This window comes from Oreochromis aureus, linkage group 3, assembly GCF_013358895.1.
Source record: "Oreochromis aureus strain Israel breed Guangdong linkage group 3, ZZ_aureus, whole genome shotgun sequence".
Classification (NCBI taxonomy): Eukaryota; Metazoa; Chordata; class Actinopteri; order Cichliformes; family Cichlidae; genus Oreochromis; species Oreochromis aureus.
Window position 1 is genome coordinate 23,397,095 of NC_052944.1, and position 22,269 is coordinate 23,419,363.

General features: G+C 42.6%; 1 protein-coding gene across 3 annotated transcripts in view; it reads right to left on the reverse strand.

Moving 5' to 3' along the window:
- Nucleotides 1-411: 411 nt before the first annotated feature.
- The window catches only part of stim2b (stromal interaction molecule 2b), a 56,955-nt gene continuing 35,097 nt past the window's right edge, over nucleotides 412-22,269 (reverse strand). For 2 of the 3 annotated variants that reach the window (XM_031749384.2, XM_039609661.1), the window contains exons 3-12: nucleotides 14,979-15,090; nucleotides 12,636-12,747; nucleotides 9,719-9,834; nucleotides 9,422-9,599; nucleotides 7,907-8,084; nucleotides 7,087-7,248; nucleotides 5,399-5,499; nucleotides 4,455-4,693; nucleotides 4,178-4,367; nucleotides 412-1,947 (exon numbers count right to left, since the gene is read on the reverse strand). In XM_031749384.2, the coding sequence (XP_031605244.1) occupies nucleotides 1,329-1,947; nucleotides 4,178-4,367; nucleotides 4,455-4,693; nucleotides 5,399-5,499; nucleotides 7,087-7,248; nucleotides 7,907-8,084; nucleotides 9,422-9,599; nucleotides 9,719-9,834; nucleotides 12,636-12,747; nucleotides 14,979-15,090 (2,007 nt within the window). In that variant the 3' untranslated portion in view covers nucleotides 412-1,328. Of the gene's footprint in view, nucleotides 1,948-4,177; nucleotides 4,368-4,454; nucleotides 4,694-5,398; nucleotides 5,500-7,086; nucleotides 7,249-7,906; nucleotides 8,085-9,421; nucleotides 9,600-9,718; nucleotides 9,835-12,635; nucleotides 12,748-12,850; nucleotides 12,929-14,978; nucleotides 15,091-22,269 lie in introns of those variants that run through there. The other variant, XM_039609662.1, reaches the window with a different exon arrangement.

The window sequence follows — 22,269 nt, forward strand, 5'->3', positions numbered from 1 at the left end:
GCGGGCCCAGAGGTGAGGAGCAGGACCGTATTGCGTGGGTCAGCTTCGAGCTTAGTGTGTGGTGGTGGCGGTTGGGGGGTAGTGGGGAGAGAGAGGCGGGGACTGGTGTACTGATCAGATCCAGATCAGAAAGTCTCTTATTTTATCGTTGTTTTCGTTCTCCTGAACAGATGATCCTCGCCGTGTAGTGTCTGTGAACGCTGATAGCGACTGTCTTGTGCATCCTTAAATACAGCATGAATGTTTAAAGCCAATCTGACCAAAAATCTAGAAGTTTGGAAACAGAAATGTACGTTTAACGTTTATTTATGGCTACAGGAAGCAGGTAATCAAGTAATAACGGGGAGGCTAGAGTACAGGGAAAGTGACTGGTGTGAGTTAAGTCTGCATATTCATTAAGATCAAATCATCGCCATTCCCACCGTTTTTAATCCATTTAAAAACATTTGTAAGAACATAATAAAGTGAAAACAAAGTACGCATATATATATATTTATATACGGAGACGAGCATAAACAGTGGCACTGGGACCGATCACATAATTTTGGCTCTGGCATTATGTGTTGCATCCTCGGTGCAGCTGCCCGTGCATTCTTCTCATCTCTGTGTGTCGATTTCCAAATGTCCTCCGCGAGCAGCGGCTGTTTCCCAGAACAGCAGGAAAGCAGTAGTGCAACAAACTTTTAGCAGGATTTTTTTTTTGTTTTTCCCCCCATCAAAGGAAATTAGTCAAGTACACATGTTTAGGATGCAAACACTTTGCAAGATGCAATACATCATTTGATCGGAAAGGGGCGTGTGAGAAAGGAATCGGCCAAAAAATGGTTTGTACAACCTTTTGATTTAATGGACGTGCTCGTGTGCCGCTGTCACCACTGAAAGCGAGCGTCCCAGTAGGAACCGCGAGCCCCCCCTCCCTTCTCTCTCTCTGTGCTCAACATGTGCTAAACATACACAGACTGCACCTTTTACATCCTTTGACATGAGTGGCTTTTTGGTTCAAACTCGGGATAAAATTAAGAGAAGACGGTGAACAAGTATGACCTTTGACCTTTTCGCTGACTTGACCTTTTGCAGGTTTCCCTGTGAGTGACTAAATAAAAAGGCATTGTTGAAAAATAAGGCTATCAGCCTGGGGAGGCGTTTAAAGGCACCCAGACTGAGCTACATTCCATCTTTGATGACAAAAAGAAGAACTTAAGAGAGAAAATGAAATGCTTTAGCTTACAGTGACGTCCATTGTTTTAATATTAGGGCTAAAACAACTTTTTAAGATTTGATTTTCTCTCTCTCACACACACACACACACACACACACACACTCAAGTTTTATTTTTTCTTTTTAAATATGTTTTTGATTTTAGAGGACGTGCGCCTGATTTTCTCTCCGTTGTCGCAGGAGTCCTGGGAGGACGTGCTCTGGAGCTTGTAATCCCTTCCCAGACTCCGGTCCTCCGGGTCCAGGGAGGTAAGAGACGGGTGGCGCCCCACATTAGGTAGCATGCTTGCCGGCAGCTGGCCGAAGCTGTAGGACTTCTCCAGGATGCCGTTGTACATGCCCTTGCCCGTCGGAGAGGTCACGTTCCCCTGTGGTCCGCTCTGGGACTCGGGTACGATGCGGGTGAGGTCGGGCGAGCCTCTTTGTGCAAACTGATGGTGCTCCAAGGCCGGGGAAGGCGAGGTGGAGGGCGGGCCTGAAGGTGTGGTGGCCGGAGTGGGAGGCAGAGGAGGAGGCGTGGAGTCCCTGAGACTGCTGCTGCTGCTGCTGGTGTGGGTGGTGGAGGTGGTGGATGCAGGGCGCTCTGCGGTCTGGGTGAACAGCAGCAGCTCCTCGCGGGAGATCTTGCGGTAGGGGATGTCCGAGGCCGCTGAGCAGGGGTTGTGCAGCGACTTGCGGCCCACTGAGCTCAGAGAGTCTGTGTCGGAGCTGCCCTCCTGAGATGCCTCCCTAATAAAGGAGAGCAGACAAGGCTGGTCACAGACTGATAAACAACACTGAAAAATATGTGCTACTTTAAAGTTAGCCTTTCTCTAAATGTGCCTGCATGCATGTTCAGTCACTTCCCCTCTCTGTTGCCTGATCACCTGATGGATTGTCTTTGTCTCTGCTCTACGACTGGACGACACGACACTGAATCGCCTTAAATATCCACTCTCTCGTCTTCTAGCGATGCTAAAACCATCTGAGGGAAGACGCTCCTGAGAACATTCAGTCCCTGGATCAGAGGCTTCTATTTTCATTTTTGCATTTTCCTAATGAGAAATATTTATTGCCAGATTTAAAGTGAACATCGCAGCACACCATAGGAACTCCACCATCATTTAGATTTTCCTGGTCTAAACTGCCAGGTGGTGTCGGGGGTTTCAGACCCCAAGAACCGAACCGCAGACGGACGGATGGCGACGATGTTTGAGTGCAGAGTAAAGGTCGGGTCTCTTACAAACTGTCTCTGACAAAGTGAGAAATATAAATCAGATTATTGGCTCCCAGCTACGACCACCTAATGGAAACCCCTAAAAGACAAGTCAGGTGAGCCGAGTTGGTGTTACTGGAAAAGAGGTCGTAGAGAGATGCTGCACCCAGAATGTCAGATTGAGTCACTAATGAGTTGCGACTTTTTTCCTTCTTGTTATTTTTTATTAATTCTTTTTATCAGTTAGAGATAATAGAAAATATTTACTGATCATCTCTATCTGGGATGTCCAGCCACCGTTTAAGAAGTACCTCGACTCCACGTCTGTGACACAAGTTCAACTTTTGGAACCATTTTTCAGCCGTAACTAAACGTTGAGAAAAGACCGGCAGCCGACGGTTATTTAACGTAGAAATGTCTGCTGGGATATCACATGTTGGTGTATTTTTTCCTTTCCTTGATGTTACATTTATTCTCTCTCACAGAAAATGTAGAACTTGAACTCCCGGTAGCGCTTTATTTTGAAGTCCAGGCTTTTGTCCTGCAACCTACTGACATCACTACGTAACACATGCGCCTAGCTGCTACTGTAGCACGCCCTGATAAAAGAAAACAACGCGGTACCTCACAGTCTGCCGCAGTTACTTGTCTTTGGAGCCCCTACTGCTAACTCTGTATCCGCCTCAGAGAACACAGTGCAAATGTTGTGTTTTTGGCTGCCCTCCAAATCCATTACCAAAATCATTGGTGCTCGCATGTTGCACAGCTAATGTGGCTTGTATATCCACGGGAGAGCTCTAAATTAAAAAAACAAAACAAACAATAACAGCAACTTTTAAGACTTTAAACACTATTTGGAACCAAAAAAAAAGAGCAATTTCAGCATTTCCAGGTCTATGGACGTAATCTGCAGTTCAAACTAACTTTTCTGTATCCCACCGACGTTTGACGGCTCATTCTGACTTCTGTGGTGAATCTTTGTGGAGGCTAACTGAAGGGAAGTAGCCGACACCGTTGCCAGCATTCATGCTTGCCCCTCAAGTTTACCTCTTTGGTACATTCTTATAGTTTCAGCAAATATATGAGAGTCTTTATATTTGACACAATGATTGTTTTTCCTTATATTAATGTGATGATTGTTATTCTATCACTGATAAATTCAAACGCTCCGGTCAAAAGCAGCCAAAAGTCCACAGGAGGAATCTAAAGTACTGATTAGCTGGACGTGAGAGGTGTTAGGTTACGACCTATCTACGGCGTAAATTTGACACAGAAGTTTAAAACTCCTTTAAAGTATTCTTCCCTCAGTCAGGTTCAGCCTCTACCATCAAGTCTCTCTAAATGCAGCTGGACAGGTTCTGAGTTATTTTGCTGACAGACAAATGATCCTGAAAATGTCTCTAGTTCCTCTGAATCCTTCAGCGAGGCCGAGCCGCTCCTTTGCTCTTGGTCTGTCAGTGGTTCAAACAAAGGGCTGAATGCTGTGATGTTGTTACATAACCAAAACTAGACTTTGCTAGACCTGCTGACTGATCAGAGCAGTCGGGGTATTTTAATGAGGTGCTGAACAGAGGTCGGAAAAGAGGTGCTACGGCAACTAACAGCAGAAGGAAATGTATGTATTTGAAACATTAGCGCATGAAATCCTATTTTTAGGAGCTAAAATGGCACGAAGAACCTGAGGAAAGTTTGTAAAATGTTTCTCTTTTGAGTCTTTTTGCAAATCCAAAAACTTCACACACACAAACACATGGCCACACATACCCCCTTCGCTCAGAGTTAAACATGATAATGTCGTCGTCTGCCTCGGGGCGATAGGAGAGGGACGAGCTCGCCATGGACAGCAGGTCTGGGTCTGCAGACATCAGCGAGGACTGCGGGGAGCTCAGCAGGCTCCGGCGGGAACGGCACATGCTGCTGTTGCGTGTCAGTGCGGGCCGAATCAACGTAGTCCCTGGAGGAGGAATGAGGAGAGGCAAATGGCGACGTTAATATTTATGACATCCGACAAAGTGTCGGCGTCCTCTGGCGCCTCGCTCACCTGTGAACTGTGGAATGATGGGAGGCGTGTCCTCGTCCAGGTCGTCCACTCCTCCCGCGATGGGGTAGGGGGGAACCGAGACTCGCGGCATCACCACCCAGCTGTGGTCTGAGTAGAGGCTGGCGGTCAGGCTCGGCAGACCCGAATTATTGACAACAGGGAAGCCGCAGAGCTTCTCGATCTGCTGCCAGCGGTGGAGCCGCTCCCTCAGGCACGCCGTTACCTCCGACAGGGCTTTTCTAAAGTTATGACGAACGAACGAATAAGTCAGACTCAGTTAAATTAGAAAAACATGCAAACACTGAGCTTATTCTGCTTCAGATTACCAATCAACACTCTCCAGTCAGACTCAGTAAGACGCCAACTTTGTTTTGATCCATCAGGGTTTACGGATTTGGACTTGTGTCTAACACTTTCACTCTGTTCTCACTCTTGATCTTCCTCTTTTGAACACAGATGAATTGTTTACCTCAGTGTTGGTACGTAGCTTCTCCAAGAGCTCTGAATATATTAAATACATCTCATTGTGTTTATCGACCCATAAACGTAAAAGCTTTATGTGGTAAAAAGAACAAAACTAGCAAAAAACACACAAGCAGGCAAGAACTTGACATTGTAGAGCTGTTTTTCTTAAATGCATTGAGCGCTCTGATGGCTCAAGCAAAAGTATTTAATCCCCACACAAAGCAAAGCCGCCAAGGATAAAGTCATCGTTGGTGTAAAAAGGCACGAAAAGCCTCACTGACATCCTGTCTATACACCTGACTGCCAGATCACACCCGGCTGAAACAAATCCTCTCTTCCTGTGTTTACTTTTAGCTGTTGAACACCTTTAAGATCACGTCATGAAGCGTGCAGCACTTCTGTTATAAATGCCTCCTTATAAATCTATATCAGGTGATATTTCTTATTGCAATCTGCACATTAGAGTCTCTCTTTCTTACTTTGCTTCTAGTATCTTGTGGTCCACCTCATCCAGTGACGAGCTGTGGGCTACGTGAAGAGTCCCAAACACAGAACCTCTCTTCTTTTTTATTTTCTCTGCCTGAAATGGGAAAAAAAAACAGAGAGTTACTTTGGCTGGAATTTCAGCTTAACATCAGCTCAAATTTTCCTTTTTTAATAGTGATAGTTCAGAACAACCATCATCTAAAGGGACTTTATACACCATGTGATGTAAAGACACACCCCAGACATGAAAAAATCCTTTGTGAGAAAGAAAAAAGACGACATTTACATCAAATTCTGGTCTTAGCAGCGAGTCAGAGGAGGTAAAGTTAAAGAAGCAAGGCTGAGATGGTTTAGACGTGTGCAGCGGTGGGATAGTGGATAAAATGTACAAAGATGGACCACAGAGGAGATTCATGGATGTAATGAAGGAGAGGTGCTGTGACAGAGGAGGATGTTGGGGATAGGATGAGACAGAGATGAGACAAGCTAAAGGAAACAGCTGAAAAAAGAGCAGGAAGCCAATAAAGAGAAGCTAATATGACAGAATATAAACTCCCTCCCAAGTCTTTGTTAAATTGAGTGGAAACAAAAAAAAACGGCATCTTTACCTAAAACGTCTGATCACTGCACTAAATCTTTCTCTGCTGTAAGCCAGATTAATGTAGCTGATGTAAACTCATTCACTGTCTATTTGCATCTAATGGAGAGGATCTTCAGCTCAAGTCCATTATGAGGTTCTGCCAGATGCAGGTGACAAAGAAACATGTGCTGAATAATTTGGTCCTATTTCTTCACTATTTACCAGGCAAAAGATCACGGAGTAGTTACGCGCCTGCTAGGATGCAACGCACTGCTGAGCCTTCTCTGTAAGAGCGCTTGAGATGAAGTACGGTGGCCCTGAGAGGTCAAATGCACTGCAGCTCAAAAAACCCCACTAGCAAATAGCTAGCAAGCGTTTCCGGGGACACAATGACTTGACGGACCAGCTGTAGAACTGACAGAAACCAGAATGTGACATATCGCACTGAGACACGCTTAAAAGAAGCAGAGGATTCATTAGTGTTGTTGTGGGCTAGTATACGTTTCAATCACATAATTCACAATAATACTGTAGATACATGTTTGCTATTAGCTGTTTACTGTTAGCTTGTCACTTCCTTAGCTGGTCCGTCAGGTTATCGTCTCCCCAACAACATATTTGTTTTCTTTCATGTTTTTTTTTCCCCTTTAGCTTTTTCAGCGTTGTTTCTGATTGGAGGTGCTTTCTTTAGTCGCAGTCTATTTGAGCTCTCAGGGCCACTGTAGTAAAGAGATATACAAAAGTACCTGGTGCAATGGTAGTAGTTTAGTAGTAGTAGTGTGTCCTGTGCAGTCAGATTTGCAGTTCCATAATATAAATGGCTTTTTCTCCCCAACAGCATTCCTTTAAGTAACCTAAACAGGCAGCAAGGCCTTCTTTTAATGTTTTAAAATCTCTGACAGTGCTTATCTTTTAGTCATTTCCAAACATTAACATTTCATGAGATGTGTGAAATCATGCCAAATCACAGCGCGTAACCTTTGGAGAGCTTAGTGGTTACATCCTCACAGCAGCAGCTTCTGCTCTCTGTCCAGAACCTCGTGTCCTTCTCATGTAATCTTTTGAGCCTTGGCGGTAACCTATCAAAAGTTAGCCGCTTACCTCTTCTTTGGCGACGCACAGCTGATTTTCGGCGCTCTGCTTCTTGATGTTGTAGTACTGAACTTCCACTTCGTGCGTGAGCTGGAGCCACTTCTGAAGAGCTTCGGGCACCGAGCGCTCCGACTGCATCTCCTTCTCCGCTCGCTTCAGAGCTTTCCGTACCTACACGGGGAAGAGCGCGATACGCAAGAGTCCAATCAGATTCGCTGCCAAAAAACTAAACAAACAAACAAAAAAAAGCACCCTTTCCCACAGGATATCGATCAAACGCCATCAGTAAGTGAAGGTTAGCGTTCAGCGAATTTCAAATGAACTCCATTTACTGTTTAAGTCCTGCGTTCGCCGTGTATAAATGAGCCCAATCCTGGCTCGCCTGCACGGAGAGAACTCATTACAGAGAGATATATCGGTGCTGTATTTTCATGTGAGGGGAAATGAGGCAATCTCGAGGATATGCAAAGTAGGTGTTTTATGGAAGAAATGAAAATTTAATGCGGAAAATATGAAATTAATCCTTTCATTTCAAGGTGTTTGCGCCACAGTAATGAATACATTTACATCCGTATATTGTGATGTCCCAGATATTCGCCTCTATCCCTTATTTCATGCTCTGAATCGAATATACAATTCAGTATTTACATAATGATAATAAATGTGACTGTTGTATATGTGAATACACTGGATTTTCCTTATGGCGTCATAGAAACTGAAATTACATCGTAGCCAACAGCCAATAGTAGCAGGTTTATGGGTGTGATTCCCTCACTCTGACTAACAATAAATCTGTTTGCGAGCAGGAGTTAGGGGCAACGAGCCGTACCTGTACAAGCTCCTCCTCGGCATATTTGAGCCGGCTCAGCTCACATTCGGCGCCCTCTCGCAGCTCTCGGAGCCTGTGAGCCTCCTTTTTGGCCCCGTCAATCTCATCCCTCATCTTCAGCTCGAGGTTCTGCTTCTCCACAGCAACTGTCCGGTTCTCTTCTTGAGCCTTTTCGAGCCTGGAAGAGGACGGGAAGGATACACGGTGAGGCGAAAAGATCCTGGAATAGACTGCTGTTTCTTAAATGTGAGGGAGGCAGGTGGGAAGATGGAGAAGAGGGGTAGTAGTGAAAGTGGAGGAGTTTAAAACACCTGGGGCCAACCACTCAAAGCAATGAATGGTGCACATGACAGGTGAAAGAGAGAGTGCTGGCATGGTGGAGCGGGTGGAGACGAGTGTCAGGGGTGATTTGTGACAGAAAAAGACAGGAGGCTGAGCTGAAGATGTGAAGGTTTTCATTGGGAGTCAGGAAAGGCTGAGATGGTTTGGACATGTGCAGAGGAGGGATGGTGGATATACTGAGTAAACGACTTTGAAGGTGGAGCTGCCTGCAGGAGGGAAAGAGGAACAGAGGAGAGTCATGGATGTGGTGACGGAGGAGATGCAGAGAGTTCATGTGGTTGGGATGGAGGGTAAGAACGCAGCCAAATGAAGAAGAAGAAATGGGGGTATTCGTATGCTTAGAAGTACTTTATAAGTACTGCAGGGCAATGAATTCCAAAGTGTGAGCTGGAGCCCCACGGTGGACCACAAAGGTACTGCAGGTGGGCCACAGTAATAATAGAAATTCACTACATTTAAAATATTTATTTATATAAAAAGTGGATTAAAACTGGTAACATGAGGTGGTTAGTTTGTGAAATTACTCATTACTCTGACCTAAATTGACTGATCTCTATTGAAGTTTGTGTCCCAGCAGCAGGTGACCTTAAAACACTTTGCCTATTACTTGGTACCATTAGGAAATTATAGCCAAGAGCCTGTGTTGTTTATGTTTTTGGAATAAAATTTTGAAGCAAATGGATCACTTTCTTTTGTATTTTGATTAGAGTGAAGTCTGGCTGGTCCCCATGGGGTTTACTGGTTTTTAAGTGGGCCGTAGCACTCTTGCCTGTGGGAATAGCTGCTGTAGTTTTAAATGATTTGAAAACAAAGTTTGGATTTCACCCGCTCTAGATGACAAAGAATTAAGTACATCTTCAATTTCCTCTCTGATTTTCTGACAATTATTTCACGGTTCAGGCTTTAATTAGTGCAGCTTACCAGTTCGATAGTTAAGGTGTTAAACTAAGGTGACATCGTTGTTGTATTGAAGTCACTGCATGATGAAAACAAGTGATAACAAGTCTTTAAGTGATACAAAGCCAGGACAGATAGAAGAACATGCCTCAGCCCATAGAGGTGTCACCACTAACTGCTGCACCACCGTGCTGCTGTTCTCTGTGAAAGGAGAGCGGCAGCACGTGACCATTAAATCAGTATTTCATCTAAATCTAATACACGTCCCTCTCTTACCGACTCTGCAGGTCTAACAAGCTTTGCTCAGCATGTTGCAAGCTCTCCAGATCCTTCATCATCTGTGAGATGTGCACCTTGCTGGACTTGTTCTGCACGTAAGCAAACCAGCAGCCCCCGACACCGATCACAATGGACACCATCAGGACGAAGTCTTTCATCCAGTTATGTTGCGGACCTGTGCGGGGAAGGACGAGCAGGAGAAAGAGTGGTGGTTTCATCCATTCATGTATTTTCTTTAAGCTCATTTTCCACTGATATTCATGAAGTGTGATGACACGCGGGCTTTATACTTACGTAGCGGGGGGCCGAACAGCACTGCATCGAGCGCCTTTAGGTTTAGTTTTTGTTTATGCCGCTGGTCTAATATCTTCAGCTGCATCGACATAAACGACGGTTCATTTGCCGCTATTCTAAAACGGGGGAGAAGAAAAAACAGGACTGAATGCTAAACAAAGTTTTTAAAGCGAACTAAAACTAGATGTGGAAAAGAACACATTTTAAACATGATATAAGGAAATATAAGAACTGCTGTTTGTTTTAGCCTTTGTCAGTTTGTTATCTGCACAACATTAACGAAACATTCAGAGGGACACGTGATGCACATGTTTATTGAGACCGGGGCGTTCACATGAGTGTGACTCATGCATTTTGCAAGGAGCTGTGTTTGCATTGCAGTTCTTAAACATCACACAAATGCACTCTGCATAAAAACTAAACCTTAGACAAGCAGCTTTAAACAACAGGAACAGCCAAAACTACACTAAGCTGAAGAGAAACATTAAAAATGAAATAAAATCAATACAAACTATAATGAGTTCACATGACCTCATCCTAACAACACAAACGTTACCCATTACAACAGCAGCTCCTAACAGCGACTCAGCTTAGTAACATCACACTAGACGAGACAGCATAAAGACACATCATGAAAACAGCAAAAAACTGCAGTTTATCTTTTGGCCCAGCATAAGACCCCCATGTTAAAAAGCTCAACTTTATAGCATTAAAAAGCATATTTACACCCAGATAAACAAGACATCCCTGACCTCCATAGATAGCTTCCTCCCTTTATGTCTATAACTTTTTGTTTTAATCTATCTGGATACTGGAGTTAGAAATATGTGTAGCTAATCAACATCTGTGTTTGTGCTACTGGTGCCGTTAGGGTTCAGTTCCATTTCACAACAACAGTTACCTTAAAGGTCGTCTTCGTAATTACTAAACCCTGCCTCTCTCTGTCACAATGTGTCTTTGGGCCCCTCCCCTCTTTTTTGAAGCCGTGGCAGCAGATGGCTCCCCCTACCTTCCTGTTAAAATGGAGTTTTTCCTTCCCACTGTCGCCAAGTGCTGCTCATAAGCAGTCATCTGACTGTTTGGATTTCTTTTTAATATATAAAGTGCTTTGAGGCAACTGTTGTTATGAATGTGGTGCTAAATAAGTAAAACTAAACTGAATTGACAGGTGTTTTAAACTAAGATAAATACCCTACATTATTAGAACCAAACCCCCAACAATGAGTCGATACCCTACAGCACTTTGGCGACAGTGGGAAGGAAAAACTCCCTTTTAACAGGAGGAAACGTCCATCAGAGGCAGGCTCAGGGAGGGGCAGCTGTTTGGGTGGAACATTTAATTCATTTATCTGACTTATATAATGGTGTATTTAATTTGTCGTTACTTCTAGTTTATGGGCACAGCTTACTAACAAAGCTAGCTAGCATTAGCTCCATAAAAACCAACATGCCTACAGCCAAAATGTAGCCAATGCTGAGGCTTCAAAATGCTGAAACCAGTTAAACTTATGCAGCCTGTGAGTGTAACAGAGTTAGTGATACACTCTCAGCTCAAACACACTCGACCCGGTGACAGAAAAAGAGTTCAATCCTTCTCTACACCTACGTCTCCCAGGACGCCTTCTTCACACCACCGCCACCACCATCTTAATCGGCGCAGACAACATGGCAGGCTGATGAAACCCTACCCCTCTCGCTGTGACATCACTTCATGAGTCAGCTCCTATAAGCTCTGTGGCGTAACATGAAGCTCTTCAATAACCTGCCACCCACCTTCCTCCGGTCTACTCATGCCGTAAATACAGAGTGCAGTGAGTCACAGTCCATCGGAATATTTTTCTGTAATGTCGACGCTCATTAAATTTCATCTTCACTGCGCTGCGTGCAGGAATTTTTCATATCCTGGGAGCGCTTTTAAAAGACTGAGCCACCGACCTACGATTAGGTTCACAGCAGAGAAGTCAGGGACATCACTCTGAGTTCAAGAGCATTCATAGATTTTTGGGTACTGCTGCATGTTTGACTTCATGACCTGGCTTTGAAAAGAAAAAACCTACAAGCCTTGGAAAGTTTTCTCATTTAAGAGCAAAAGAAGGGCTCTTGCAGTGTTGCCAACTCCTCAGTAAGGAAAATCGCTATTGGCTGTCCTAAAAGTCGCTAGAAGTCGCTAAATGACGTCATCACCTAATTTGCATAATTGGTCACGCTAATATAATTGTAACCTATGTTGTTGGAGAGAGAAATAACATCGTGGAAGAGACCTGAAGTGAGTAAAAAACGTCCTAAATGCATTTAGAATTTATTTAGAACTACAAATTAAATTTCTTTTAGCAATTATTGTTTTTTTAATGTCACAATTCCAACCCTGCTCCTTTACCCGGGCTTGGACCGGCAAAAGTGACCCGAAATAGGCACTCTGGTGGAGTTACTTTGTGTTTGTGTGTGTTTATAAGTAGTTTTAAACCTTGTGATCCACAAAACAGCATAAGAGTAAAAGATTAAAAGAAGAACTGACTGCGTTACAGCACCCGCTGCTTGTTGAGAGTAAAAGCGATACGCGCTTTCACGTCTTTTTTTAGCGACTTTTTATAGAAAAAAAGTCGCTAGGGGGTCTGAAAACTCGCTAAATATAGCGACAAAGTCGCTAAGTTGGCAACACTGCATGTGCCATTATAGCCTGTGTTGCCTTTTACAACCAGCAGTGGGCAGCATTGAACAGACTAATGAAAGCTAAGGCTGCTTTCAGATGCTGTAGCTGCTCAATAGAAACAAATGACAAAAGAAAAGATTCTATTTACATGTGAACCAGAACAGGGGCAGACTGCAAACTCCCACACATGTCGTGTTATTATGTTGTTGCTCCAGGAAAAGAAAAAAAGCAGAGCTGATACGTTTGATTGAGGCGAGCGGTACTGACCGAGGTAAAGTGTTCCCCGTAACCCGAAAGTCTCGGAAGTTCTTCTCATACTGCGGTAGCTCCACCGACTCCTTCAGCCACCGCACCGTGTCCTCCATGGTCCAGTTGTGGACTGATAAAAACAAAGAGGGGAGCAGAGAAAAGATGATGTTTTTGTTATCTTTGAAAGCACACACACAGATCAGCAACTGTAAACATGTTTTAAGATGATTTACTGCTCGTTATCTGCTCCTCTGCATTCCTCCAAAATTCCCCAAAGCACGACAGCACTCTCAGTCTGCTTTAAGTATCAAAGCTAAAAGCACTGGTTGCACACAAACCCTCCCTGTGTGACGGGTAAATGAGTATATGTTTCATTACCAGGTTGAGATTAATTGCCGTTGCATCATTTTGCTGTTACGGTAAACAGACTGGCATTTATAATGCACAGCTTTCCGCTCTTATTGAGCGCTCAAAGTGCTATTAAAGCACTTTTTAGGGTTCGGTGTCCTTTCCCAGGGACACCTGAAAATGCAGACTGGAGGAGGCTCTACTTTCTGGGCCACAGCCAGTCCCAAAGTTATGTTGGGACATGCACTAAGTTTGTGGTGAGTAAATGAAGAGATGTAACGGTGGGAAAAATGACTCCGGATAAGACACCAAGCTTCAGACATTACCTACATTTTATTTTACCAAGACCCATGAAGCATTTAAACAACAAAAATCTAGGAAGTTTATTTTTTGCTTCAAGCATGAGTGCATGTGAAGAACGTGTTCTAAAACCCAGTTAGCTGCACAGATACATCAGCGTGATAAACAAACACAGGCACAAACAAGCTGAGAAAGACAGATTGGGGGGTTGCAGATAAACCACATATGTCACGGGTTATAAAAAAGGAATTAAAGAGGAGATGAGACACAGTGGCGTAAACACAGCTTCACTTTGCCATTTACAAGGACATTTCAACATGCAAATCGTTATTTTTTTCTACTGCCCCTGAGAACCTGATAATTACAATATTAGAAATAAAGGATGACTGAAACGACTCAGAATTTCAGCTGGGTTTCTTGAATGGAAGCGCGTTTACTTAAACTCTCATTTCACCTTCTCCACGTTCTGCAGAGTGAGTAAAAGCTCACGCTTTGTTTTCTTTGAGTAAATGTCAGTTAATGTTCGCTCGCTACTTCAGTCCTGGCTTTTTGCAGAAGTCGGTCTGACTTCTCAGACAATCATAAAGTTGTTTAAACTAATTTTTGACTGCAGTGGTTAGCACAGTCATCTCAAAAGAAGAAGGTTCTGGGTATTATTATATTACCATATAAAGCTACAGCGCTGCTATAGCGGAAGTAGCATTTCATTCTCCGTAGCGGTTTTGATTATGACTATTAGCTACGACACTGTGAAACAACAGTATGTTGTAACAAAAACATGGTTCATCTTGAAGTTGTGAGAAAACCACACTGCCCACATTCCTAAACTGAAACAGCAACTTCTCCAATTGATGGAGGTCACCGTCGACTAAACCCACAAGCATCATAGTGAGCTTGAAACTTCAGACGTCACGAACTACAGCATGTATTCAAAACTGTTATTATACAATACATAAAAATGAGAGTGACTAAATCATACAAGGCTGGAAGTCAGCTGCTGTGGAATCTGCGATTTGCAATGCATTATGGGATGAGCAGTTCCTTCCTATGTACACCGTCTTCTACTTTAAGCATATTTTTAATTTCCCTTCTTTTTCAAGACTCGGTTCAAGACTAAAAAATCTTTGGTTAAGGATTTTATGAAACATATAAATATAGACGTGGTTTTTATCCTGTCCCCCTCCCCTCATCCCCAACGATGGCAGATGGCTGCCCCTCCCCGATCCTGGTTCTGCAGCGAGTCCTTCCTGTTAAAGGGAGTTTTTCCTTCCCACAGTCGCCAAATGTTGCTCAGTGGGGGTCAAGTGATTGTTAGGGCTTTCTCTGTTGTTGTGATTTGGCACTATTAATAATAAATTGAACTGAATTTAAATTAATTTCTGAAACAGGAAGCTCCAGGAGTGAACATGCACGACTACTGTTGAGTGCTATAAAAACAGACACTTGTTTAGGGATTGGCCCCCCTGGCTCTCTTCCTGTTTCCCTGCAGGAAACTGGTATATATCGTCTTCCCGATAAATAGGTTGTTTGTTTTTTAAGTGCTTCCTTGTTTAACTGCTAACTGCCTGTTATCTCCATTCTAATTATGGTACAGGTATCATTAATAGCAAGCCTCCCTACATGTGTCAAAGTACCAAACATCTCATGCGGGACAGTTATGCGGATTTTTGTGTTTTTGATGACATTAATTCAGTCAACCTGCTTGCTTTTTACCTTCAGAGGTTTTCCAGCCCCTCCACAGCTCCTCCACAGTGATGTGCTGGTCTTCACGGTGCAGGTTGCTGTGTTTGTTGGTTTGCTGCTGCTTCATATCTTCTATTATGAACTAGGAAAAGAGAGAGAGAAAGACAAGTGAGTTTCAACAGATTTTCAGAATCATCCTGATGGATGTATTTGTGGGGGCTTTTTGCAGAGAACATTTTAAAACAAGTGTTTTTCACTAAGATCTCCAGGGGGGATGCAGATGGCTGTGCTTGTCTTTGTATGTCCATGTGTGGTTTTGACAGAGGGAGCCGCAGAGAGTTGGCTTTGCCTAAAAGTCTGGATTTGGATCACACACACACACACACTTTCTTTTTGCTCAGCTTTCTTCCTTTTAAGGACTTTGAAAGGAGAAATAGACCCATGGCAGAGGCGCCACTTCCACCTGTGTGTGTGCTTTCAGCTTCCAGCTGTCCTCCTTTGGTAGACTAAAACTAAAAATGCCCCTGTGGAGTATGAGCCGTAGCAAACAAACCCACAAAGAATTGCCAGAACACCGGTGGCATCAACAAGGATCGTGGCTGACTACAAAACACCTCAAAGCACTCATCTTGGAACAATATTTGTATGTGTGTGTGGCCTTGGCATTGATGAAAAACCTGATCTGCTATCTAATTCAAACCTCGTTGTTTCTGATAGGTAATTAGCCTTTTATATCACACAGTAAAGCTCGGTCCTATTGCATCATGCTTACCTGCAAACGTGACGTTTATAAATTGCTGAGAGTGTTTCCTAGAATTATTTGAATAAGGTGTAGAGTTGTTTTGATAGATTTAAGGCTGTATCAAGAACCACAACAACACATTTTCAAGCTATTTGCATGTGACTAACACCTAAAATCTTGTAATAGAACAGGACTGTGCACTTCACTTGTCCACTGTCTTTTGTGTATCGCCTGTTTTGCATCAAAAAAGTTGGAAAGAGGTCACAGAAAAGGTCTGTTTATAATAACGAATGTATAATAAAGTATTTAATAAGTGCTTTGACCTAATAAAAACAGTCTCTGAAAATGTCTTGAACGGAAAATCACTAACCAGTTTCCTTCAAATGAACACACACACTTGGTTTTCTTTCTAGTTTATATTTCGCCATGATTTGTCCCTTTTAATCTCAGTTTCTGAAAAGATAAAAATCTACCTGAGCAATGCATGAATGACATGTTATAATTCATGTACCTTTCCATGTACAAATATTTGTCCCAGGAAGCCTTAATGTGATGCAAAGTATGACCAAATATCAAAGTAATCCTGATGCAATCCCCACCTAACTCTTTATTTCCCAACATAATAAAAACATAAGCTATTCAAGGTTCTATTCAAATCTAAAAATGAATAAAAGAAGCATCTAACTTTATGCAGGTATGTTAAGCAAAAACACCCTTTTTGTTTACGCATGCAATCAAATTTAGATTAAGAACAGCAGGAACAGACACGTCTGCACCTCGATGCAGTTAACTGCGGTTAAGGGACAGATAAAGAGAAGCTTGGCTCATGCAATTAGTAGTAAAGATGCCCGAGCTGTAGAATTAAAAGTTCCTGAGTTTTCAGCTTAGGTGTAATCTCCAGGGAGCTCAATGTACTGTTCGCAATGCTAGAAATACTGTCTGTACATGTCTGAGGTAAATAAAATGTACCGCAAGATCAGAGCCTCCTTCTGACGACGGAGCAAGAAGCACAAAACTGCCCCACCAGCAGCAGCAGCAGCAGCAGACAATGGTACTTCTAATCACGTAGGACTGAATGTTTGAGCAGCAGCCGAGGGTGTTTTGACATTTCACACAGTTATGAATCATAATTACAGATCAATGAGCTTCACATCTGACTTGATAAGGATAAAACAGCACACCCAGTCTCTAAAACAACTAGAAAAATATCATGTGCTCGCACCAAGACAGCTGTTGTCATTACCGCTCGACTGCGCGTTCCTTTGAAGAAGTCCTAAAAGCATTTAATGATACATCTTGAACGACGTGCACGTGTGACACAGACGTATAGGCTCACACGGGAATCCATCGCCAAAATCAACTGGCACTTTCACGCGTCTCTGTAGCGTGCTCAGAGAGTAGAAGGAGCGCCGTGAGTTTGACATTGAATACATAAAAGCTGTCTGTTGTTGAGAGGCTGTCTGTTACAAATGTTTCCAGCATTCCTGCTGTCACAGGAGAAAGATCATTTTTAAGTCTTTTCTGAAAGCCCTCTGCGCGGTTCGTGTCTGCGTGCGCTCATATATTCTAATCCACTAACTTGAGTAAAGTGACCGAATCGCTTCTTTTGTCAACGCAAAGTCATACATCTCTTAACATACAATGGACAACTGGCATGAAAAGCAGAGAAACGAGACATGATACAGAGAGGGTATTAATGTAGACTTGTAATTTAAAAAATAGAAAAGAAACAGAGGCCATAAAATTTTCATGTTTATGGCCTCTTCCTGTGTTTGACTGTGTCAATACATGTGAGATTAAAGTGCGTCAGCTGGTGTGTTTATTCAGAAGCTTGATCCGACCTTCACACACAAACCTGGCGTGTGACTCAGCGCATTAATCGAGACACGAATCAGGGTCCGTGGCTGTAGTTCTTACAGCTCAGCAGGGGAAAGCGGCCATCACGTTTTATCAATGACCTTCATTTTCTGACGAAAACAAGATGATAATGTGATATGCAGAAATCTGAACTTGACCTTGAGGTCACCAGGAGTAGCTGCACCTGTACTGTATCAATTTGAAAATCCTGTATTGCTTCGTTTTCAAGTTATAGCTTTGACAAACTTGGGTGTCCACGTGCCTGCCCGGCCCGCGACAAGACCCCATCGCTGATGGGCATAAAAAAGCTAATGAGCACAAAAGCTGTGATGAAATGCATCAACACTTTTGTCAGCAAATAAAAACAAGATGAAAATATTCAGGAGAAACGAGATCCAGAACTAATTAAGTTGTGTGGAAAGGTTTGACGGTTTGGAAGTGATCCAGCCAGAAGTAATCTCCTTGTACAGTAAGGTGGACGTGCCATTGGGAAACTGTATAACTAGCTCTTATGCTCCCTGTTTCTCATGAAAAATATGCCAGTGAAATCAAGGAAAAATGGACGCTTTTATTGGGAAAACTATGACAAACTTTTACACTATATATTTTAGTCACATTAATCAGCTTTAGATTTAGTCTGCTATAATTTTATGAGATTTAGGCCACTAAAACTAAAGATTGAGATCCCTTAATTATCACCAAAACAAAATGTTTTTCTCAAAAGTCTACGACTAAAACTAAACTAAAAATGAACAGTGATGACCACCATGCAAACAAATACCACTGCTTAGCGGTAATGTCGTTTTTTGTAATGCTCAAAATAATCACATTCGTTTTGTCGTACATCGATTTATAGCCGACAGTTGGTCACCGACGGACATTCTGGGATCTGGTTGATAGTGAACACTTTTCACTTTAACCAAACTGTCACATGCCAGTCAGCAACATCCTTTGCTCTCGCTGGTAGCGGCTTTCTTGAATCGAAGTTGAGGAAAGTTGAAATTGGGACCAACTGCTTCACGCCAACAGCAGATAGTTCGTTATCATTTGAACTCGGTTGCTTTCTGTGGCTTCTGGTCGCCACACCACTGCCATACAAACACATAGTGATTAAAAAGGTGAGTGCATGATAGGAAGATCTCAGCAGCAAAACTAAGGGAGGATTCAGGGTCACTTGATCCAGCTCTAACCATAAGCTTTATCAAAAAGGAAGGTTTTAAGCCTTAAAAAGTAGAGAGGTTGTCTGTCTCCCAAATACAATAACTTAGGGTTGAGAACAGTAACCTAAGTTTTATCTTTAGAAGCAGGAAATTAGAGGTCATTCAGGTCTTTATGTCTAAGACATTCCTGCAGACTAACTAATTGGTGTGCGTCATCTGGTTTGAATAGATAAAGCTGGGTATTTGAATGATTTTGCACAAGGGAAGCATGTGTAATGCAAACAGAAGTGGCCCTAGCATAGAATCGTGTGGAACTCCATAATTAACCTTAGTGTGTTTATATGAACAAAGTCAAGTCTATTAGATAGATATGATTCAAACCACTGCATTGCAGTACCTTTAATACCTACAGCATCCTCTCTGTAATAATCTCTGTAATAATAATCGAACACTGAACTGAGGTCCAGCAGGACAAGTCAGTTTTAGGTAAATTTCGTTCCTATGTGTTTGGGCTTATTACAAAGTGCAGATGCACCCGGTTGATGTGTCATTAGTTCTGCATGTATTTGGTCAGAAATTGAATTATCGGGTGATCTAAAAAGAGGTGGAAAGCTTTCAGAATCTAGTCCAATTATTTGGTTTCATTAATGAAAGAATCATGAAACAGCACAGACTATTCAAATTATAATCAGTGGAATTTCATTTTAAGAGTAACAAATCTGCAAACTACAATTTACACTGTACCTAAAATCTTGGCAGTTCACGTGTTGCTGCCTGTGTCTGCACGTATCAAAGGATTCGAATTTGCTTCTGAAAGGCAGTTTCACTGCATCAGTTGAGAACAAAAATCCTCTGAGAACGTTTGCCATGTTCTTCTTTCACAATAGAAATGCAAATTCGTCTTCTTACTGACGTAACACCGGGCACCAGCTAAAGGAACTGACGGCCTGCTGAGTCACTGGAGGGACCCCAATGTGTGCAACGCTAGTCTAAATTAGTGTCTCGAAAAGCCTTTTAATGCTCACTTTATGAAAAGAAAAATATGAAGTGGTGTTGGCAAAGATGTGAACTTCAAGGACATGGCCACATTTGCTCAACAACAAGCAGATAAACACTCACATGCTACAAGTAACACATTAGCACTAGTAAATGAACAACTGTATAAGATAAATAGCTGCTCGAGTGTTATATTAAAAGCAACAGCAATTGGTTGCACTGCTGCAGCATGAAACTAATTGCAGGCAGACTAGCAGGGCCTCTTTGCATATGTTGAAAGGCAGCTTTGCCTTTGCTTTATGGGACCATATAAAGTAAGCTAAGAGGCATGAATGCAATGATAGGTCTTTGTGGCTTCTGTGGTTAACAGTTAAGATAGCCCGATAGCCGTGATAGTTACAGACACAGTGTGTAGCTTGCAGAATAAATTTCTGCAAAGTTAAACGTCCTTTATGTTTCCAGGGATAGACAGCCTCGCTTCTGAAAATACGACAACACGTCTACATACACAGACAGAGAGTGGCACATGTTCAGAGCGAGGCAGACACGCACACAGCAAACAAAGACAGATTTCTTCATATCAGATTCCAGATTGGGGGGAGTTGGCGACATACTTCCCATGAGTCTCTGCTTTCTCTAAACAGTCTAGACTCTATTCACCCCTCCAAATATCTACTGTATCAATCCATCTGTCCTCATCTGCTTATCTAATATTACCGGAAGTTATTACATCCATCACTTATCTATCACCATAACCTGGAGTGATGATATTTTTAATCAACAGCATACCTCAGCGTTAATGAAAGTCATTAGTTTGTGAGTCTGCAAAAGGAGGATAATTAAGTTGATTAATTATTATTAATATGTCGCAGATTTGGAACAAAAGGTGAGGTGCACTTGGCTGCAATTCATTATAACGTGAACTACCAGGAGGTACGCCTGATTTATCTCACATGACAGCTGGGCAGACTTTTGTGAAACTGTAGCTCCCATGATAACAATCTTTTTCATCCCTTTTTTTGTGGGAGTGGTGCAGTCAGGCTTGTTACCTCGCTCAAGATCAAAGTGGGTGTCCTTTCGCATTACATTGTACTCTGGGTTGACAGTTTTTCAAACGTGTTTTCGGAGATCGTGTCACATGCTCTTCGGGTTTTATCAAGTTATTCTTAGAACAGCCGAGGTCTGAACTTTCTGTTCTGTCATTAGCGGTAGGTTTTTTTTCCGTTCACATCAGGTCGACAGCAAAAATAAAACCTTACTTTGGGAGATCAGAAGGCCTTTTACAAGCTAATGCCTTTATTCTTCCAACTCTCTTTATGTGAGAGTCAGACAATCCTTTTTGTCTCGCCTCACTCGTACCAAGAGGACAAACCATACCTTCTGTGTACTGACCCCCCCCATCCAACATCCAGCAGGACATTTTCTACGACATCATACTGCTTTCTGCTGCCATGAATTTTTTTTTCCATTAATGCCCCTAACTTTAGAACCATTTGCCCCTTAATGGCAATATCTCCATCGATCACCAGGCTAAAACATCCGTATTCACAAGGAGTCACCACAGGGGGTAGTTTGAGTTAGCAGATTTTATTATTATTATTATTTATTTATTTATTTTTTAAACTGGATGCTGTTCCTGATGCAGCCCAGGAGGGATTTGCATCTCTGCGTCTACACAACCTGTTTTGGTAAAAATTAAGGCTTGTGTCACACAGGTTTAGAAACCAGTCGGCGACCCCCCCGGCAACCTCCGGTCACTAAGGGAAGATGATTATTTCCTGACCGTTTGATGAGTGATTGCTGGAAGTTGCTGGTTGTCACCATGTGAACTCTTCCTGTGATTGCTGTGATTCTAGTTGGTTGCTAGCAAATTTCTACAGTCTCCCTCAGTTTGCATGGAAGACTCCAACTTTTCTGCAAACGCTCGGCAACCACTTGCTGAGCCTTAACGCTGCAATCAGCAAGTTTCAAAAGTCGCAGCATTTACTCTAAAGGAAAAAGTCTGTGTTTCCAGACTGTGCTGAACTCACAGTTTTGTTTCCACTCAGGCAAATGCAGCAATCTGCTAGCGACCAAAACAACCTGAAAGAGTTTTCCGGTGTAACACCATATTCCTCCTTTCACCTTGGAACTGCTGCCGGATCAGGAAATACACATTTTTCCCTAGCAGTTGGCAGTTGCCATGGAGTCATGAATTGATTTCTGGGCCTGTGTGACAAGAGCCTTTTCTTAAATAAACGTTCAGAAAAAGTCATTGTGTCTCAATTTGTCTACTCCTATTATTACACTTTGATTTAGTGGACCGTTTGCTTACACAGCATGAATATCATCAGGTTGGGGTTATCTCAAATAGAGTGGTGGCGGAAATGGTGAATGCAGCATTTAACTGTGACTGACTCACTAACCGCTGCTATTTGCCAGCATTTACAACTTGTTGAGCCTCTGACCACACATAGAGAGCAATTAACATCAAACAATGCTACAACACATGTAACATTAACAGCTGATAAAAATGTGTTTTAGCATAGTTTTAACACTGCTAACCTCACAGATGACAAATTTCTCC